The 17,775-nt window shown below is 37.3% G+C and overlaps 1 protein-coding gene across 9 annotated transcripts in view; it reads right to left on the reverse strand.

Annotated features, from left to right (window-relative positions):
- STXBP5L (syntaxin binding protein 5 like) overlaps nt 1–17,775 on the reverse strand; it is a 189,286-nt gene that overhangs the window by 18,362 nt on the left and 153,149 nt on the right. For 4 of the 9 annotated variants that reach the window (XM_032098443.1, XM_032098445.1, XM_032098444.1 and 1 more), the window contains one exon: nt 5,175–5,345. The exons of 2 other annotated variants lie outside the window; for them this stretch is intronic. In XM_032098443.1, the coding sequence (XP_031954334.1) occupies nt 5,175–5,345 (171 nt within the window). Of the gene's footprint in view, nt 1–5,174; nt 5,346–17,433; nt 17,485–17,775 lie in introns of all 9 variants that reach the window. 3 more of the 9 variants (XM_032098438.1, XM_032098440.1, XM_032098441.1) reach the window with 1 other exon arrangement.

The raw sequence follows: 17,775 nt of genomic DNA on the forward strand, positions 1-17,775 counted from the left end.
GCCACATGGGAAGGAAACCTCACGGTCACATTTACTCATCCAGTGCAAAAAAATCCAATGTGTTATGGATACAGTGCTGCTGGAGACAGCTAACAGCACAGTAGTAACTAACAAGGGAAAAATGATACAAATTTTATAAAAGCTGCACAGCAAACACTGCAATGCTCAGCATGACACCAGGTGAGTCTGCTTCCTCAGGCAGTGGCCTTTTTTCTAAGATAACTACTCGGTATCATGTTTCAAGACCCCAGCTACACCACACTGGACTTACAAAAGCAAGTGTCAGCCCTTCTCTATGGCTTCACACACATTTTAATACTGAAGAAGGTACAGATCAATCCAAAGGCTTTGGAAACCTTGTTATATAAACAACAAAACAAAGTAACAGGCTAACATACACACATAGAAAATTACTGTAAAATTTGCTAAATATAAAAAACAACCCAAAAGCCTCAAAAAAATCAGCATCAAATCCAAAATCCACCAGCAGAAAAAAATCTGCAAGTCTCAAACAGACTACCTAGAAGGCTTTTTTTTTTATGGTAATTTTCACAAATACTTTTGATGAATAAAAGAAGTTTAAAGTATATAGTATATACTAAATACTGTGCATTTCCCAAAACAAATTGGACAAAATCATGCAAACGAGAGAACAACTTTTCCCCAAACAACTGTAGTCATTCTATGCATATACAGACACAAAAGAAAAACTTCAAGCATAAAAGTATGCTGGATCAGTTAAAATGCAAATTGTGTTGCACTTGCCATAGAATTTTGATAAGGTTATTAAAAATAATAACTAAATACTTGAGTGGTTCGTTCTGCCATCTCACAGTGACATTTCAATTCAAGTGATCTGTATCAAATTTTAACTACGTATAATCAAAAGAGTTAATCCAAAAGCTAAGTGCTGAAACGGAATTGTTTTCAAGGAAAACTACAGCAAATTCAAAGACTTTGTTCTTAGCTTTATTAGAAAATTAAAATGCACAGCAAAACCTTGCTAGGATTCCTTGTTTAGAGGCAATTTTGTAGCACCAAGATGTAAATGGCCTTTCTAGAAAAAGGTAATTAGGCTGGACTAATTAGAGACTACATAATGGGGAATAAAAAGAATAATAAAAAAGACAGTTTTCTATGGCTGTTGCTGGAAGAAAATAAATTCCCAAACACAATATTTCAAAGGAAAAGCTCCACTCTGTCTTTACTTTCTTCCCACGATGTATGATGGAACCACACGTGGACATATCCATGCAGAATGCCCGGATTTCTGCATGGATACAGACAATGAGAAAAAAAATGGCAGTCAGCCAGCACAAGCCAGAGAAAAACATTTTGAGAATGTAAAATGGCTTGAAAAAGCAGTGTTTGAAAAAAACCCAAAACAACCAATAACCAAGAAGAAATCTGAAAGACTTCTCTTAACACATAAAGCAAGGAGAAATGTGTGCCAGCACGTGTATCTGTGCACGCATCCATGTACCCACCAGCTACACAAGTACAGCCACACTGAGCTCCCTCCCACACCAATTTTATTTTTATTCTTTATTGCCTCTGTTTTCTTTAATTCAGTGTTTTCTTTAATCTAAAATTACAATTGAAAACTCAACCAAAATACGTATTTTGTTTTCCTGTGCAGAAAAGAGGCAGATGTTTGGGGTCTATTGATCTACACTGCAATTCTTGATCAGATTGGCATCTCTGCAGGTTTAAAGCTCTTAGGCTGAGATGGACTATTTTGGATCTGTGCCACAGTACAGAAGGCAAATCAGTTGAGCCACACATTTTCCCCAGGAAGCTAAACAAAAATTTAATCCCTACTTCAGTGTTTCTGTGAGGACCTGCAGAAAAGTTGGGGGCAAGTCAGAGCCCAGAGCTGGAACAGACTGAAACATGAGCAGTGCAAATGGCTACAGCCTGCAAAGAAATCCACTAAGCTTGGAGACAAAACACATTCCCATTCTACAGATTGTTATTGTGGGTCAGAATCTCTGTAAGGATTTTATTGGCTAAGAATAATTTGCATTCATATGTCTTTTTTATTACTGTTGATATTTAAGAGCACAATGTTAACTTGATAATAAAAAATTTAGTTTATACTCTGTGCAAGAAAAGCCTCATCAAAAAAATATAATCACTAACTCCTGAAATCTGAAAAACTTATTGTCAAAAGGGACTTGAAGTTTAGAATTTAGAAGTTCAGCAATGGAATTTCCTGTATTTGGGTTTGTTTACAATGCCAATAAATTCTTCTATTATTTCAAGAAACATGCTGCTTAGTCAAAAGTATGTGCAAACAAGATTGTTTAGAATCAACAATCATAGAATCATAGAGTAGTTTGGGCTGGAAGGAACCCTTACAGGTCATCTAGTTCCAACCCACCTGCAACAAACAGGGACAGCTTCCACTAGGTCTGGTTGCTCAGAACCCTGTCCAATCTGACCTTGAATGTTTCCAGGGATGGGGCATCCACCACCTCTGTAGGCAGTGTGTTCCAGTGTTTCACCACCCTCACCATAAAAAAAAATCTCTTCCTTATAAATAATAATATGCCATTGAGAATTTGCAAGGTTCTAATTTCTTGCTAAAATTAGATAGAGAATACTGAGGAACTACAGAATTTTTTACTACAGCCATGAGAGTAGTGCATTTCTGAATGCAGAAGATACTGAGACAACATGTAACATTTCAAAAAGCATCAAAGAGGATGAGGAGGACACTGAGAAAAACATAGGTTTAGGCAGTAACAGTAATGATGCATCACTCCTCTGCCACTGCCATACCTGGCTTTTGAATTATTCTTCTATGAATGTGGAAGAAATATCAGCACTGTATGAATCTGAGCAGTCTGCAATATTTCAACCAGCAGAAAACAAGACAACTACCCTCCCCTTCCCCCCCATTTCCTTCCTATGATTCATCATTGCAAAAACATTCTTCAAAAATGTTTGTCTATATCAGGAATCCTTCTGCAGAAGTAAAGAGGTGAGAGTCAGCAAAATCTTGACAATCAGCTCACTGGAACGAAGTCAGAAGAATTTATTGTGTGAAAGTTTCTTGAAAATAGACTTGATAAAAATGCTGGAAATACACTTCCTATTGTACCAGAAGGTTAGATTTAAATAAGTAGATTTTGAAATCCAATGCGACGGGAGAAGATTCATTTATTATTCTAACAAATGTCTTATGATTACTTACCAAAATATATTATCTTTTTAATCAGATCATATAGAAGAGGTTGTAAAGAGCAGGAACTGGAAGCATTATTAAAAAAAATCTCCAAGTATTATCAGTGCCTTGGAGACAGGCTTAAAAAAGGTAAGAACCATTTACCTCCACACAAAGGCTTTTTTTTTTTTTTTTTTTAATGTATAAGAAGTCCTAAAGAGGACTGAGATAGCAAACTCTAATCAAAATTCTACTCTGGTAGAGTAATAAAATCCTTCCAAATTCTAACCTGAAATGCTACCTTTCTAGAAAGGACATAAAATAGGTATCTTGACTCACCTCATGAGACTATAAAAAGAAATGAAATAATTTCTTGGGAATACATCTATTGATTGCTGGAGCATATGCTCCTAAGTAGCCAATAAATTCTTAGCAGAAAGGGGAATTTTTTCATTTTATTTTGGAACAACTCAACCAGAAGGTTTTGAACAGAGCCAGTTTCACATTAGAGAGAGCATTCTTATTTTCAGCATATTCTTTCTCAAACCTTTTAACTTCTCTTCTTCTTTCTCCCTCACCTAGGCTAAGAATCTTTCAAGGATCATACCACCTTCCACCACATTCTTCAGTAGAAAAACCTTTAGAAATACATCGAACCACTTGACAAAACTGTGTCTAGAAATTCAAGATACATGAAGAACAGTGGAATGCCAGTCATTCTAGGCAGATCAGGCAGTAGAGCTAGAACTCAAAAGACTAATACCACCAACTGAAAAATAGTTTAGACAAGCTGAACAGAAGGCTTTGCTTTACTGAGAGAATACAGATAATCAGAAACTTATTTTAGTCAACAGACCTGCTGAAAGGTGACTTGTACACAAATCCACACACCCAAGGACAAACTCAGACCATGTTCCATCCCATCACATTGCATGCTGATATAAATGACTCTGGAGATTGTCTGGCTTGCTCTTGCAAGTTTTTTCACTGACTTTACTGAAAGTTTGAATACTATTTAAGTGATACTTTTAAATAGGAGTTTTTTTATGTCAGTTTAATTAACTTCTCAAGCCTGAAAGGAAGTTAGATGATTATCTCTAAAAGAGATATACTTTTATATTAAACTTGATAGGTATTATAAATAGTGATGAATGACATAAAGTGACTCTTTCATGATACATGTATGCTGAAAGCAACATCATGCCATCGGAAGTATCACTGCATTACTAAATGTTTTGTATACAAGAGCCAGTGGGGCCTTAGGGGGCTGTGGGTTCTGCCTGCCAGTGACCCTATTTACTCTGGGAGGATGGGAGGGAAGAAGAAAAGCAGCAGAGAAGTAGATTAGACAATACTGTGGCCTTGGCAGGTACAAGTAGTGCTGATATTGCAGCAGTATCTGCATACAAGAATTCCAGAAGAGTTTGGTACTACATAGGATGAAGAAAATCACACAGCAAAAGAAACTACTGTGGCAGTGGTGTATTTTCTGCCACGAGCCATTATATGACAGTGTTACTTACCATGTTTGTGTAGCACATAAAGAGAGCCATATGAAAGCGTTATGTTATGTTCATAATCAGTCATTGATGTAGAGGAAAAAATTTGCTATTTTGTGTTACCATAAAGATTAAAAAATGTCAAATCTAGCCATGTGCCACGAATAACAAAGCTATTTGCAACAATTTGCATTTAAAAATATAAAAGTAGACAATCTGAGTGATATAATTCCCCTTTCTCTGTCTTCATTAGCAATTGTGGAAATTAGGGAGTGCTGGCTCCAGCTGTAACTGTGATGCAGACACCTCTGCAGGTGGGCAGGTTAGGATACAAATGCTCCTCACAAAAAAGAGCATTAGGGTCATGGTGTTGCTGATTGCCTATCATAGTTTAAAACATTAGTTAGCTCAGGCAATGACCGGGACAAGGATCCTGCTGAACTCATTCCCTTTCACACCTGGTGAAAAATTCACAAATACCTGGCAGAACAGTCATTGCCACCCACCTTCTGTGGTGACTGGGAGAGAAATCTCCATGCAGGCTGCAGACTGGGCTTTCCTGAAGGGGGGCCTGCCGGGCCCTCGGCGGTTTGCTCTCGACACATCCGCACTGGAAAGTCGTTTGCCTGAACTGCAGCTCTGGGATGTTGGGCTTGTACAGTGACCATTCACGTGATCTGGAAAGTGAATGCAACAAGTGCTAGTAAAGTGTCAGCTCCCAAGATTCAGAATGGAGGAGAGATGTATGTTCTGATACTTGAGAATGGGTTATATCAAATCTTCTGAGAATAACTCTTATTTGTTTTACCAACGTATCACGGGTATGCAAAAAATAACTCACCATATTTTTAAGGTATAGTTTGAAAAAAACCCAAGGGCCACAGAACTGGTTCGTGTTCTTAGAGCTGCAGGTCCCACAGCATTTTGCTGACCTATGCACACAGGCAATTACCAAGGTACTGCTGGTAACACTGTCACCCCTGACATTATGTCTCCTAAGAGATACCAAGTCAATTTGAAGTTTTCTTTCCTTTTTGCTGTTGTAAGAAGTGCAAGTATAATTTACTACAGGATAGAATTCAGAGCTAGATTTGTTCCCTGCCTGACCCAAAGTTGCATGAAACAGGCTACCATTTGAGATAATTACAAAAATAGCCATAATATTGCTAAGTATTTTATTCTTTAGATACCACATAGATTTATTATACTTCTAAGGAAAGTGACTGCTGAACAACTGATTTGTCTGCTATAGATCTACAGGCATGAGGCTAAGTCACTGGACCCCTGCTAGAGGCTATGGTCAATCAGCACAGCACATGTTGCTGTCTAATGGGGTGGGAAACAAAACATGTCTGCTTCAAACTCTTATTACATTAGTCTGTTCTTTGTCAACAGGTCTTTAAGCCACAACATCCACCAATCAGAGCTTGGATCAGAGTTCAGAATTGGACTGGACTGTAAAACATCCACGTGATATTTTTCTTCCTCTCATGCTAGGCAACACAACATGACAAGAATTACTGAACACAATTTTCCCTTCAAAATATGAAAGGATACACACCCAGGTATAACTGAATTGATTTTGGTCAGCAGATTATTTTAAGTAAACAGCAGGTAATAAGCAAAACCAAAGTTGAGATTCATGCAAGCACACCGAATATATTACCCAAAACTGTAAAAGCTCAATACTATAGGTAGGGAAAATCTTGGAGTTTCTGCCTTAATTTTAAATGCCAGGTTATTTATATCTCAGAATTATCTTAATCTTTAAGATTCTGTATGTAAGTATCATATTCAGTCAACTCTCTTTGATTTGTATTGTATCCAAGGAAAAGATGAATGTTCCTGTACTAAGATAAATTTATTTCTTGGTTACCATGCCATGATAGCACCACTGTACATTATGAAAAGCTATTTCTATATTCACTCTACATTCAGGTCCTGTACTGAATACAGTGTATAGTGTGGTACACGTAGTCTTCAAATGTGCAAGTCATGTCCCTTCCATGTGGAAACAGTTCAGTCTTAAAGAACAAAAGTGGAAAAAATGTTCAGAACTATAAATTAGAAAGCAATTTAGTATCTGTACTGCGTAACAAAATAGCTCTGTAGGAGACACAGCTTCCATGATTCTTATCATTTTTCCCTAATACATGGCTATTAACTGAGCTAACAGCAGATATAAAACTGATGTGGATGACTCATTCCATTTTTAGTTAGGAAATTTCCCAAAATTTGCTGTAACTGTTCACATATTTCAGCAGAAAGTCCTTTGAGATTGGGGGCTTTGTTCAAGGACACAGGCTGACTGTTCAACCTCAGCAACAGACACATCCTCATCCAGCTGCTTCCTTTCTTCAAAATTCAGTTTGTGGGAAGGTGTTTCAGCATATCTAATTATCTCCAGGGGGAATCCTAGGAAGTGATGAGGAACATAACAGAGTGAAAAAAAATCATATTCTATAGAAACATCAACAACATTCCTGAGTCCTCTCCCCTGAGCATTGTACAGAATGGTCACAATACATCCAAACCCCTGCTCACTATGCCACACTTTAAGAGAAATGCTGTTGTGTTTCTCTTAGTATGCTGGCTTGTCTCAGTTACCTTCAAAGGCTCACATTAAATAGTCATTAGGATCTGGGCACCTAAATCCCTTTAGCTGTTTTGACAATGCCTGTGTGAATAAGCAAAGCCAGTTCCTGGGAAGAAAAAAAAAACTCGGGCAGGCCTCATCCCAGAAGCTGTAGGGATATCCCTACAAGTACTGTAGTTGGTGAAATGTTAGTGGGTGCTACAAGAATGAGCAGAAGAGGGATTTTAGTGATCAGCTACAAACTTGTCTGTGTTTTCACACAGTTCTGTTCCTCTGATTAGATATAACTTTTTAAAGTGTATACAAGAAGCAGTGCAGGTCTTCAAGCCCTAGTAAAATCCCAGGCATTGTACAAAGAGTAAGATAATTATAGGAAACATGACTACAATATTTTTTTGTGGAGAAACTGAAAAGAATCCAGCAGACAAAGACCACTCAAATATACGAGAAAATTTTATGTGTGTATTTAAAAATTAATTTCTCACCTTTTTTTATGCTATAAGCTGTGATACAAAACATCTCTAAAGAAAGGTTATGTACTGTTTAAGAAAGGGTTCCTTACTGCATCGTCTGAAAAAAGATAAAGTGTGCAAGAAAAGTGGCAAGAAAAAACAGTACTACTTTTCTGCAGTGTACTTTCTAAGGGAGAATGAGAATGTTCAAGCTCTCAGCCTCTGTCAGAATGACTGCAATGATTTGCTATCCCTCTGAGGCCTGAGTCAACTGATTCTCCTTTGCCATGACAGATGTCTCCCAATCACCCCAAAGAACATGTACAGGAGGCTGCAAAACCACGGCTTTTTCCCAGCTTTGTTTGATTTGTAAGGAAGAGCAACATTTTAACTTTTGTCCTTGCTGGATTACTGCTTTTGTCACATGTCACTGGGGCTTTTCTCAGCTCGGAAATATTAATTGATATGGACCACTAGTTGATATTAGGGACATTAATATTGGTACTTAAGCAGCAATGCACAGATTGCTCTGTGCTACTGACGCAATAGTGCAACAGCTCCTCACTCATCTTCTGGAGGAGGCAAAGAAGAGTTGCTGCTGAAGAAAACACTGCACAAAATACCCCTTCTCTTTTCTACCACTGCATTTGCCATCACCTCCTACCCCTTCCCATGGTGCTGCTGCCCATGAGGTAAAGGGAATTAGCACTATCTTGTCCAGTGCTCCTGGATCCCTTCAGCCAGTACCACACTAATGCAATATATTCAGGCATCAGGGTTTAGTGGAGCTTATCTTTGAAGCAGTCTCCAAACTGAGTAAGAGCCATCCCACTATGCCAGGGGAGCAGCCTGCTCTCTGTGGATAGTGAACTAAGTGGCCACTGCTCAGTTTGTAGCTATTCTGATCATTCATTAAAAAATTTAGGACTCATGCAAGCCATTGGAAGCAATCATGGGCAATTACCCTTTAGTCCACTTAATACTAATTTAATTCTATTGGTTTAATAAAGCAGCAGTAAATTATTGTATATATGATGCATTAAAATATATAAAAGAGAAGTTCATGACAAAATTCTATAATGTTCTCCATGTGCTGCTTCTACAGTGCAGTTCATGGTTGTTTGCCTTTTTCTGGGCCAATGGAATTAAAAATGCTTACCCATATGAATTAAAAAAGCTTTATCTGTCCTCATTACGAAACAGTAACACCATTCAGTGCCATGTGCACCCCACAAACTGCTTAAAAAAAAAGGAAGAGAACTGTGCTGGATGTAAGGCTAGAGCATCACACAAAATACCAGCGGGATGATGAGATCAAGAGGAACTGAAGAAGTAACATTAGTTACTGTGAACCTCATGAAACTACTGAGAGATGTGATGTGCAACATGACAGCAGCAAACCTGCAGGGCGGCCTCAAATTAAGCCAAGTTTTTTTGAGGCATGTTGCACAGGGAGAACATTCTATGTACACATGCTGATTTTAGTTTACACACAGTAGCATGTATATGTCACACAACCTGCCTGATTACAAACACAAAACTTTAAAACTACGTGGTGACCTCTGCAAAAAAACAAAAGAAACCAACAATTTACCAGTAAAAAGATGAACACTTGCTGAAACCAAATGTAGTGAAAGTGCCAGTAAGAAAGAAGCACTCATTTGCAGTTACTGCCTAGCAATTTTTTACACTAGACACAAGAACTCAGAAAGGAATATAAGCAACCAATTCTTTCAATTCTAACAAAGGGAAAAACTAGCTGAAAACCTTCTTACTAGTGATGTGAGAGAGGCTGAGACAAAGGAATATAAGTATCCATAATTAGAAGCGTTATAATATCACCTGAAGTTGTAAAGAAGTAATCAATAAAAGAGAAGACAAGAGAACCAGAGAGATGCTTTAATATGGAGCAGAAAAAACCTGAAAAATAAGTCCCAGAGAATCTTCTCAACAATTGTTGAAGAATCCAATCTTCACTGTTAAAGTGAAGAAAAATCCATCTGTTTCCACTGGGAGACTTTTGCATATTACCAATAAATTAGATTTTGAGTAATAATTATGGTGGTGACTAACCTTTATTTTTACACAGCAAAGAGATACACATTTGAATTAAGAAAAAAAAGAAACCTCAAAACTGTACAAATGGCCCCAAGAACAGTCTCAGGTTTGCATGTAAATAACCAAAATTTATGCAATAGTGTGGTCATTCATCAACGAGAACACAAACTGATACCACAGAATTTTTACACATTCCTTAAAATTCTTAAAAGAAAATCTCTTACAAAGTCAGGACCACAATCTTCTCTTGGTGCAGTTCTGTCAGCCAGGCAGGAGAGAAGGTGTAAGCCCTAGCAGAAGAGGTTAATACAGATGCACTGCCAGCAAAAATGTACACTTACCCTCATGTCTTCATCAATTTGAAGAGGAAGGAAGAGTTGCCCTAATGGCATGCTGGTAGAATATTTAGGTCCACTCTATAATATGCTGTTATTGTAACATACTGCCTACTGCCTGTGTAATATGATGGTATCCTTCCTGTGGTAACAAAATCCTATCATACACTTGATAGTAAAAATCACCATTTGTTTTGAAAGCAGGGTGAACAGATGTATTTGTCAGAGAAAGAAAATACTGTGAAGTGGCTGAAAACATTAAGTGCATTGTCAGATCACTGACAGATTCTCTTTTAAAACTATTACTTTGGCCTAAAATTATGAAAAATGAAACAAAAATATGAACTAAATACTCTCCAAATGAAAAACATTAAGAATATATTATCATATGTAATAACATCATCTCTGTGTTGCCGTATCTGGAAAGCCCAAACCTGGCAGTGCAAGCCTAAAAACAAATCTAGCTTTGCTCCCACAGAATAGTGGGAAAATTTTGGACTACTTGGATCTAACTCTGCTCCTCAGATTCCTCTGCTGAATTTCTAATGATCATATAACACCACACTACTGGACTGTCTCAAAAAGCACACAGCACTCAGGGTGCCTCCACAGAATAACCCAACAGAAATGGCTACTATGCTTTGTGCAATAAACAGGAGAACACAAGACAGAAAACTTGACTGAATTCTGAAACATAAGCATGAAACGTGATAAATCCTGAGCTGCACAGGAAGACAACACTGCAAAATGCAAGCAGAGTGGATGGACCACAAGATCACCTAGATATCACCAAATTGTCCTGAGCACCCCTTAGTGTAGCATTGCACCTGCATTTTCAACATGGAAAAAAATGACATTAATTCTCTGGTTTTAAAAATGAAAAATTCTTCAAAGAAGTTGAACCTGAAACATTTTTTCAATTTGAACATGACAAAAATAAAGCATTACATATATGAGCTGGAGACTTTGTAAACAAAACCCCACCTTTCCATCTGAAATGAAGGAACAAAATGTAAGAGAATTACTACAAATGTGTTTAACTGGATTCTTCCAGAGAATCTTTCTATGATTTTTCAAAAAAATCACTGTTTTTAAATAGAGTCAAGGATGTCTGAAATAATTGAGCTAGCACAGCTCCACAGATGCTAACAAATAAATAATCTGCTTGCAAATACTCAACGGAAAAAGGCACAGACATGGTCAAAAAGGTATTCAGTATAATTAAGCTTACATAGAATTTCTATGCAGCAATCAATTATAGAAAAAAATTTCCAAACTTGTTAATATTATGCATTGTAGATTTTTGACAGGTTTCATACCAGGTTATTGTAATAAATAAACAGGCTAGTAATTATCATTCTTCTTTTAATGCTTGTAATAAATAAACAAACAAGTAGTAATTCATTCTTGGTTTAATGCTGTAAAACCTAATTTTATAGTTGATAACGTGTGATTTAGAGTTCTTACTTAATTTTCTTTGATGTCAAAATAATTATACATGGAAAATTTATTTTCTAAATATTCTTCTGCTTTTACACACAGGTCAGTTAGTAAGATTTTGGATGTTGCTTTAGGTCCAAACAAGGTGATAGAACCATCTGTCCTGTGTTTGAGTATTTGCCTGCAGATCACAGTCTGTGTGAGAGTTCAGATCAGATTCAAGTTACTACAGAGCACCTCTGGGTCCAGGCAGGTCTGGTAAATCAATCTATGCAGACCCCCAGGATCTGACTGCTGGAAAGTGTTACAGCCTGAGAGGTGGACAGAGAGCACATGCCATGTATGTGTTTGCAGTGCTTGAAAGGAGTGGACAATGACTTACCTTTGAGGTCCTCAGTAAGGAACTCTTCTTGAAGTAAAACCAAAGAACTTGGAAACAGCGAATATCTGTTATACTGGAGCCTATCAGTTGCCTACTAACTCTTAAATGTACAATGATCTTTACTGCTTCTTTTGTTTTTCCAGCTACCAAATTTCACTGCTTTTTCTTTGTGATGACATTTAACTGTATTATAACAATCATTTTAGTTAGAATATTTTTTGTATAGTTTAAGGCACTTACCTTTCCTTTTAACTACTTTTTTGGAAAGTTCCTAAGTAGATCAGTTTGTTGTTTTGTTGGGGTTTTTTTTGCTTTCTTTCTTATCTGGAAGCATTAGAAGTTAGAACACAGCCCCTTTCTGCATTGAAATACAATCACAGAGCACATGTGTATTCTACTATAATAATTGAATTATTCTGCTGATCAGCTCCTGTTGCTTCTTCTTTTAATTCTGGTTATTTAGACTGGAAGAGTGCTAATATATCCTTTAGATATTTAGGTTCTCTTTTAAAAATGTTTGACCATAAACTTAATGAAGGAAGAAGCTGGTGCTGTCATACACCTGACCTTCAGAAGATTAAGAGACTTTTGTCTAGTAGGGTCCTCGATATAGAATATCAAAATCCATGCCTCAGGATGTGAAATAGCTGAAAGGCTAAAGGTTTAAAACCGTTTCTGTAAAAGTGGAAGACTTTAGTCCAACTCACAATGTTTTGCACCTTCATAGTAATCAAACTTGAAGCAGACAAGACAAAGCTTATCCTCCACCAACTCAGCAAGAGCATAACCAGCAGCTTGAGGGGCGAAATCCTGCCCCTGTATTTGGCACTTGCCAGACTGCAGATCAAGTGCTGTGAGACTTGACTGGACACTGCCCTGACTTACCTGGTGTAGCCTGACCTGCTTTGAGTAGGATGGGGGTCTAAACAACCTTTAGAGGTCCCCTCCAACCTTGATTGATCCTGTGATTCTACCTAGAGGCAGAGTGCAGATGATTCCTCAACTCAGAATATTTTCAGACTGAGAAGGGGACAGAAAGCTACTCTACTCTTCTGGAAGGAGATATACACGAGACAGTCCCTAAAATCCTTATCGTGCAAAAATACAAGTAACTTTCCATGTATCTTGCCAAGCAATTAAAGAAAATCATGGGTACAGCTGGATGTCTGAATTGCCTTTTCTACAAATGTCATACCAAGGAGGAAAGCAACTAATATAATTTCAAAATTTCTGAAATGTTCTTTAGCTTTGTAAACTGAATTATAGATCCAGATCCTCAAAAATCAATACAGAATGCTCCAACTACAATCTACCAGTTTGTCCAATGCAGTAGTAAGCAAAACCAGATTAAAAGCTTCAAAATTTTATGCGTGCCTAACGTCTGCTGTAAATACTTTGAAAAAATTAAAGCAAGAATTGCTGTAACCCAACTGCTCATCCTTAAAATGGAAATGAGGTTTCATTCATTTGGATACTGTTTTATAAGCTTGGGAGCATCCAGGAAGCTGGATCATCAAAAGGTGGATCTTTTCATATTATAATTCTACTACAATATACATAAATCAAACTGATTCCACAAACCTCACACAAAATGAACTACAGAACTATTAACCATGGGTCCTTCATCTGATCCTTACAGTTATGTTTTATGAACCCAACTTTCAGAATTAAAGCTTTTGGGCCTCTGCATTAGAATATGTTCCTCAAACCCCTGAAAAAAATGAGCTCATGTGGTAATTTCCCTAGTTTTTCACTGCTGTGTAAAATGGAAGACATTAACTTGACTTGGCAAAGAACTCAGTCACTGCTTGTAAGTATCTGCAGAAAGCATATGAAAATACATTAAAATTTTGAAGATCACAGCTTAGCAAGAAGAAACAAAAGATGTCTATTTATATTTGCATTTTCTTTTGTTCTTTCACTAATAAAGTCTAGGTGATAGCATAATTCCTTCCAGTCAAACCATCTGCTCAAAGTAATTCTAAAAAAGTCAGCAGTTACTGACTCTTCCCCGTTCTTTAGTTAGAGCTTCTGTCTGGCTCCCTGTGATCAGCAGGAAACTTTGAAAGCCTTTAGTGAAATGAGCAGAAATATTTCCTAAAAGAAAAATACAAGCTGATGCTTGAAGTGGCTGGTCAAGCAAGGTTAGAAAACTCTCATACCAAAGCAGTTCTATGTGTCTGGATATATCCCAGACTCACCACCAGATTAAACAAAATTAGGATTATCACCATAATTCATTTCTGTGAAACACTGCAAGGAAATGCAGACGATCTTTTCAGAAAACTTTGGGAAACATTAACAGGTTTAAAAATAAAGATACTATCATTCAGGGCTGCCTCCGAAGGGTAATAGGGAAGCTGTACAGTCTATGCAGCAGCATTGCCACGTCTTCCTTCTGGCCAACTCAAATAAACATTGGGTTACTGTGACCTGCAGTAGCTAAAACTATCAAGAAGTTTCAGTGTGCGCCCGCATGTGCCACATCACTCAATCCTGTGTGGAGCTACAACATCCACAGGTGACAGGTGCTTCAGCAAGGAGAGATAATAATCACCACATCAAAATAAAAAGAAGCTGAGGTCAATTTTATCAGTCATTATAAAGACCAAAGTGGAGTCCCAAAGTACCTTTAGGCCACGAAAATCCTGCCAAGGTTTAACAAGAACACCCTGAGTCATCAGATCACACATTATTCCCCTAAATGATAGCAAACTACTCCCCAAGCAATTTTCAGTACTGGCAACACCTCCACCTGAAATAGATTTAACTTCTACTTAACCTCTACTATTTACAATTCAAAGCAAAGTGAAAGCAAGGACATTCCACGAGTCAGATCATAGGAAGGGAGCAGAACTGCCAAATGCTAATGTATGTCCCAATTAGCTGCAGTCGGTGCTGAGAGTGGGCGATGTATCAGCACTCTCTAAAAAGCTACGAGCCAGAGCCAGTGGGATGCATGGACAATATTTTATCATTTCAAAGTGGTGACCTGAATATCTTTACAAGAAGTGTGGGCCAAAAACTATTGTTAGCCCCTGCATATTCAAACTATGGGTACAATCTCAGGCAACAGCCCAACAGTGCATAAATAATATCCGAGAGCTCTGACAGTGTAGCCAGGACATTTTGCAGCAGAAGGAAATGAAATGCAGTCAAAGCCTTTTCCAGGAACTCTCTTTTAAATGTAGCTCTTTATACTGAGAAAGAGAGGCTTCTCCCAGCCTGTTGTAAACTAAGCAATCTATAATTCAGCACAGTTTTAATGGCTAGAATAATTAACAGGAATATTTTGCCCTTCTAAGACAGTCGTGAACAAGAGCTGAAAGTTTGGGGGTTTTTTTCCTCCATTTATTTTTTCTTTTCTAAACCTCCCTCTGCTGTTGATTATCCATGAGTATCTGCCAGTTTATACATTGAATGCTGCTTCCACATGCTTCATCCTTAGCTTCTTGGTAATCTGAGCACTGGATACCTGATTGCTGAAGCACTAACAACAAACAGGATTCTTTCGTGACATCTGATCACACCTGTCAATGCTTATGAAGCTTTTAGCATTAATGGCATTCCACCAGTTTCTCTAAGATGTTGAACTAAACCTTCTTAGGCTTATTTTAGTTTATATTTAGCTTGTTCTACCCTATTAAAAAATAACGAATACAAGCAAATGAAGGAATGGTACAAACATGACTACTGTGAAATAAAAACTACAGGCAAGATTACGCATTCCATTCATCTTCTAAGTTCCTTACATATCTGATCTATTTAAAACGGATCATCATGCTTCCTGCCTTCTTAGGTCGAGTTTGTTTAGCTTTTGGAGCTTTTTACCCTGCTCCCCAGTCCTTGGGATTTTCTGAGGATTTCTTTGTGTTTGTTTGGGATTTATAAAATACAAATCTATCTGCAATTCGTCAATATATTCTAGGCAAAGTTTACAATATTGTCCTGCTCCCAACATGATTACAGGAAAGCTGATAAGGTAGCTTTTTCTCTGATATGCAACATTTTATATTACACAATAAAGCTTTCAATTCTAGTTACAATGATACGTTTCTTTCTTTTCTAAAAACCTCTAAATCCAGTCTTTTGTACATTAAGTTTTTCTTGTGTTATGCATCAGGATTTTAAGCTATTTCACGCTATGTGTCCTTTTAATAATAATAACAAAAAAGTTTGATCTGTAGAATATCGCTTAGCCTTAGGTCCTATCCTACAGCTAAGTATTCATCTTCCCTCTTAATAGCTGCCCATTATTTTAATGATAAATATTAATTTTACAGGTCTATAGCTGCCTACTTCTTCCACCTTTTTGGAGTATTAGGAATATTACAATTGTTCACTCCAAATTTTTTTTAGGTGTATTCCTACATTCCTAGTTTCTCAAACATCATTGTTAATGGAGTAAATTATTTCAACTGAATCACTTCGTACACTGAAACCTGCGCAATTTGGATTGAATTTTCCAATAATTTTTCAACGTTTATTTACTTAATATTTTCTAGGAGCAACTGACAGTTTTCCAAGTTCCTCGGTCATTTATAATGCGAAAGATATATTTACAGCCCTGACTTTTGCCTTGGGGAGCAAGTGCTACATTGGTTAATAGGTGCACACAATTCCCAGGGACAGAAATTAAGTTCAGCTGTGTTATCCAAGGATGTGATCCAAATTTAATTTTTACCTCTAAAGGGACACTAAGGCATGAGGCATGGCTACATGGCTTTTTCAGTTATCTTACACGAGAAACTTCCCAAGAGACCAAAACTAGAAAGAACTCCTTGAGACTGAGAATATTTAAAGAACAGTGATAAGAATTTTTTGTGCAAACCACACATTCCAACCCAAACACCAGGAGCAATCTCCTTTATGTGGGCACACTGTTGCATGAACTGTTCCAAATGGGTTTAGGCTATTCAAGATACAGAATTTTCATTTTCGGTTTTTTGAGGTGACATTTGTGCTCGCACTATGCACTTCCACTGAAATACCAAAGGACAACTGAGAAAAAAGATTACAGCAAACTAAGTATTTAACAGTTGGCTGAGGTAAGTCTCAAGGAGAGGACTGAGACATACGAGTGATTTCTGATCTGACTTCTCAGACGTTCAAGGACACCATAAAATACAGATGTTCGATTCTCTTATCACTCTTGTGGCACAACTTGTACACCAAATAAACAAAATAGACCAGCGCATGCATTGGGTATTATAGGCAGAGTTCACCAACAACTAGCTTGTAAAAACTTCTGGAGCTTTTTCAGAATAAAATATTACACAGTGTGTAGTGACTGGCAATATATGTCTACATGAAATAAATGAATATTAAACAAGCAAAATGCTGAGAGCTGCCAACAGAACTGTATGGGTTAATAGGTGGTTTTTAGAAAGCCTTTTCAGACAAAGCCTCTGAGGTTATTGTGTTATCTCATGAATCAGTCAGTAAAATGTTTTGCCAATGAATGTAAGGAAGTTTAAAGCTGTTGGCTTTTGCCTACCGTACCAAGATCAGTCTTAAGATCTGTTGGCAGACTTAACTTTCTTGATCCTTTAACTGAAACAACAGAAAAAGGAGAAAGGCAGTTGTTAATAAGTAAGAAAGAAAAAAGAGTGAGGGAAAACAACATGCCATCTTCTGGTTAAAACCATGTTGCAAATTTGTAGCACTTTTAATCAGCATATAAAGGTAGAATTACGGTTTAAATATTTTCATTCACACCATTCAGCAAAATAAATGCAATTGTACAAAGAAGAAGTGGAAAAAACCCACTACTCCAGCTGTCAAGGAGTGAATGGTGTTTTACACAGCTTTGGCTGTGTGCTGCAATATCTTACCTTGTGGTGG

This window comes from Corvus moneduloides, chromosome 2 (assembly GCF_009650955.1).
Source record: "Corvus moneduloides isolate bCorMon1 chromosome 2, bCorMon1.pri, whole genome shotgun sequence".
In the NCBI taxonomy this organism is placed as follows: Eukaryota; Metazoa; Chordata; class Aves; order Passeriformes; family Corvidae; genus Corvus; species Corvus moneduloides.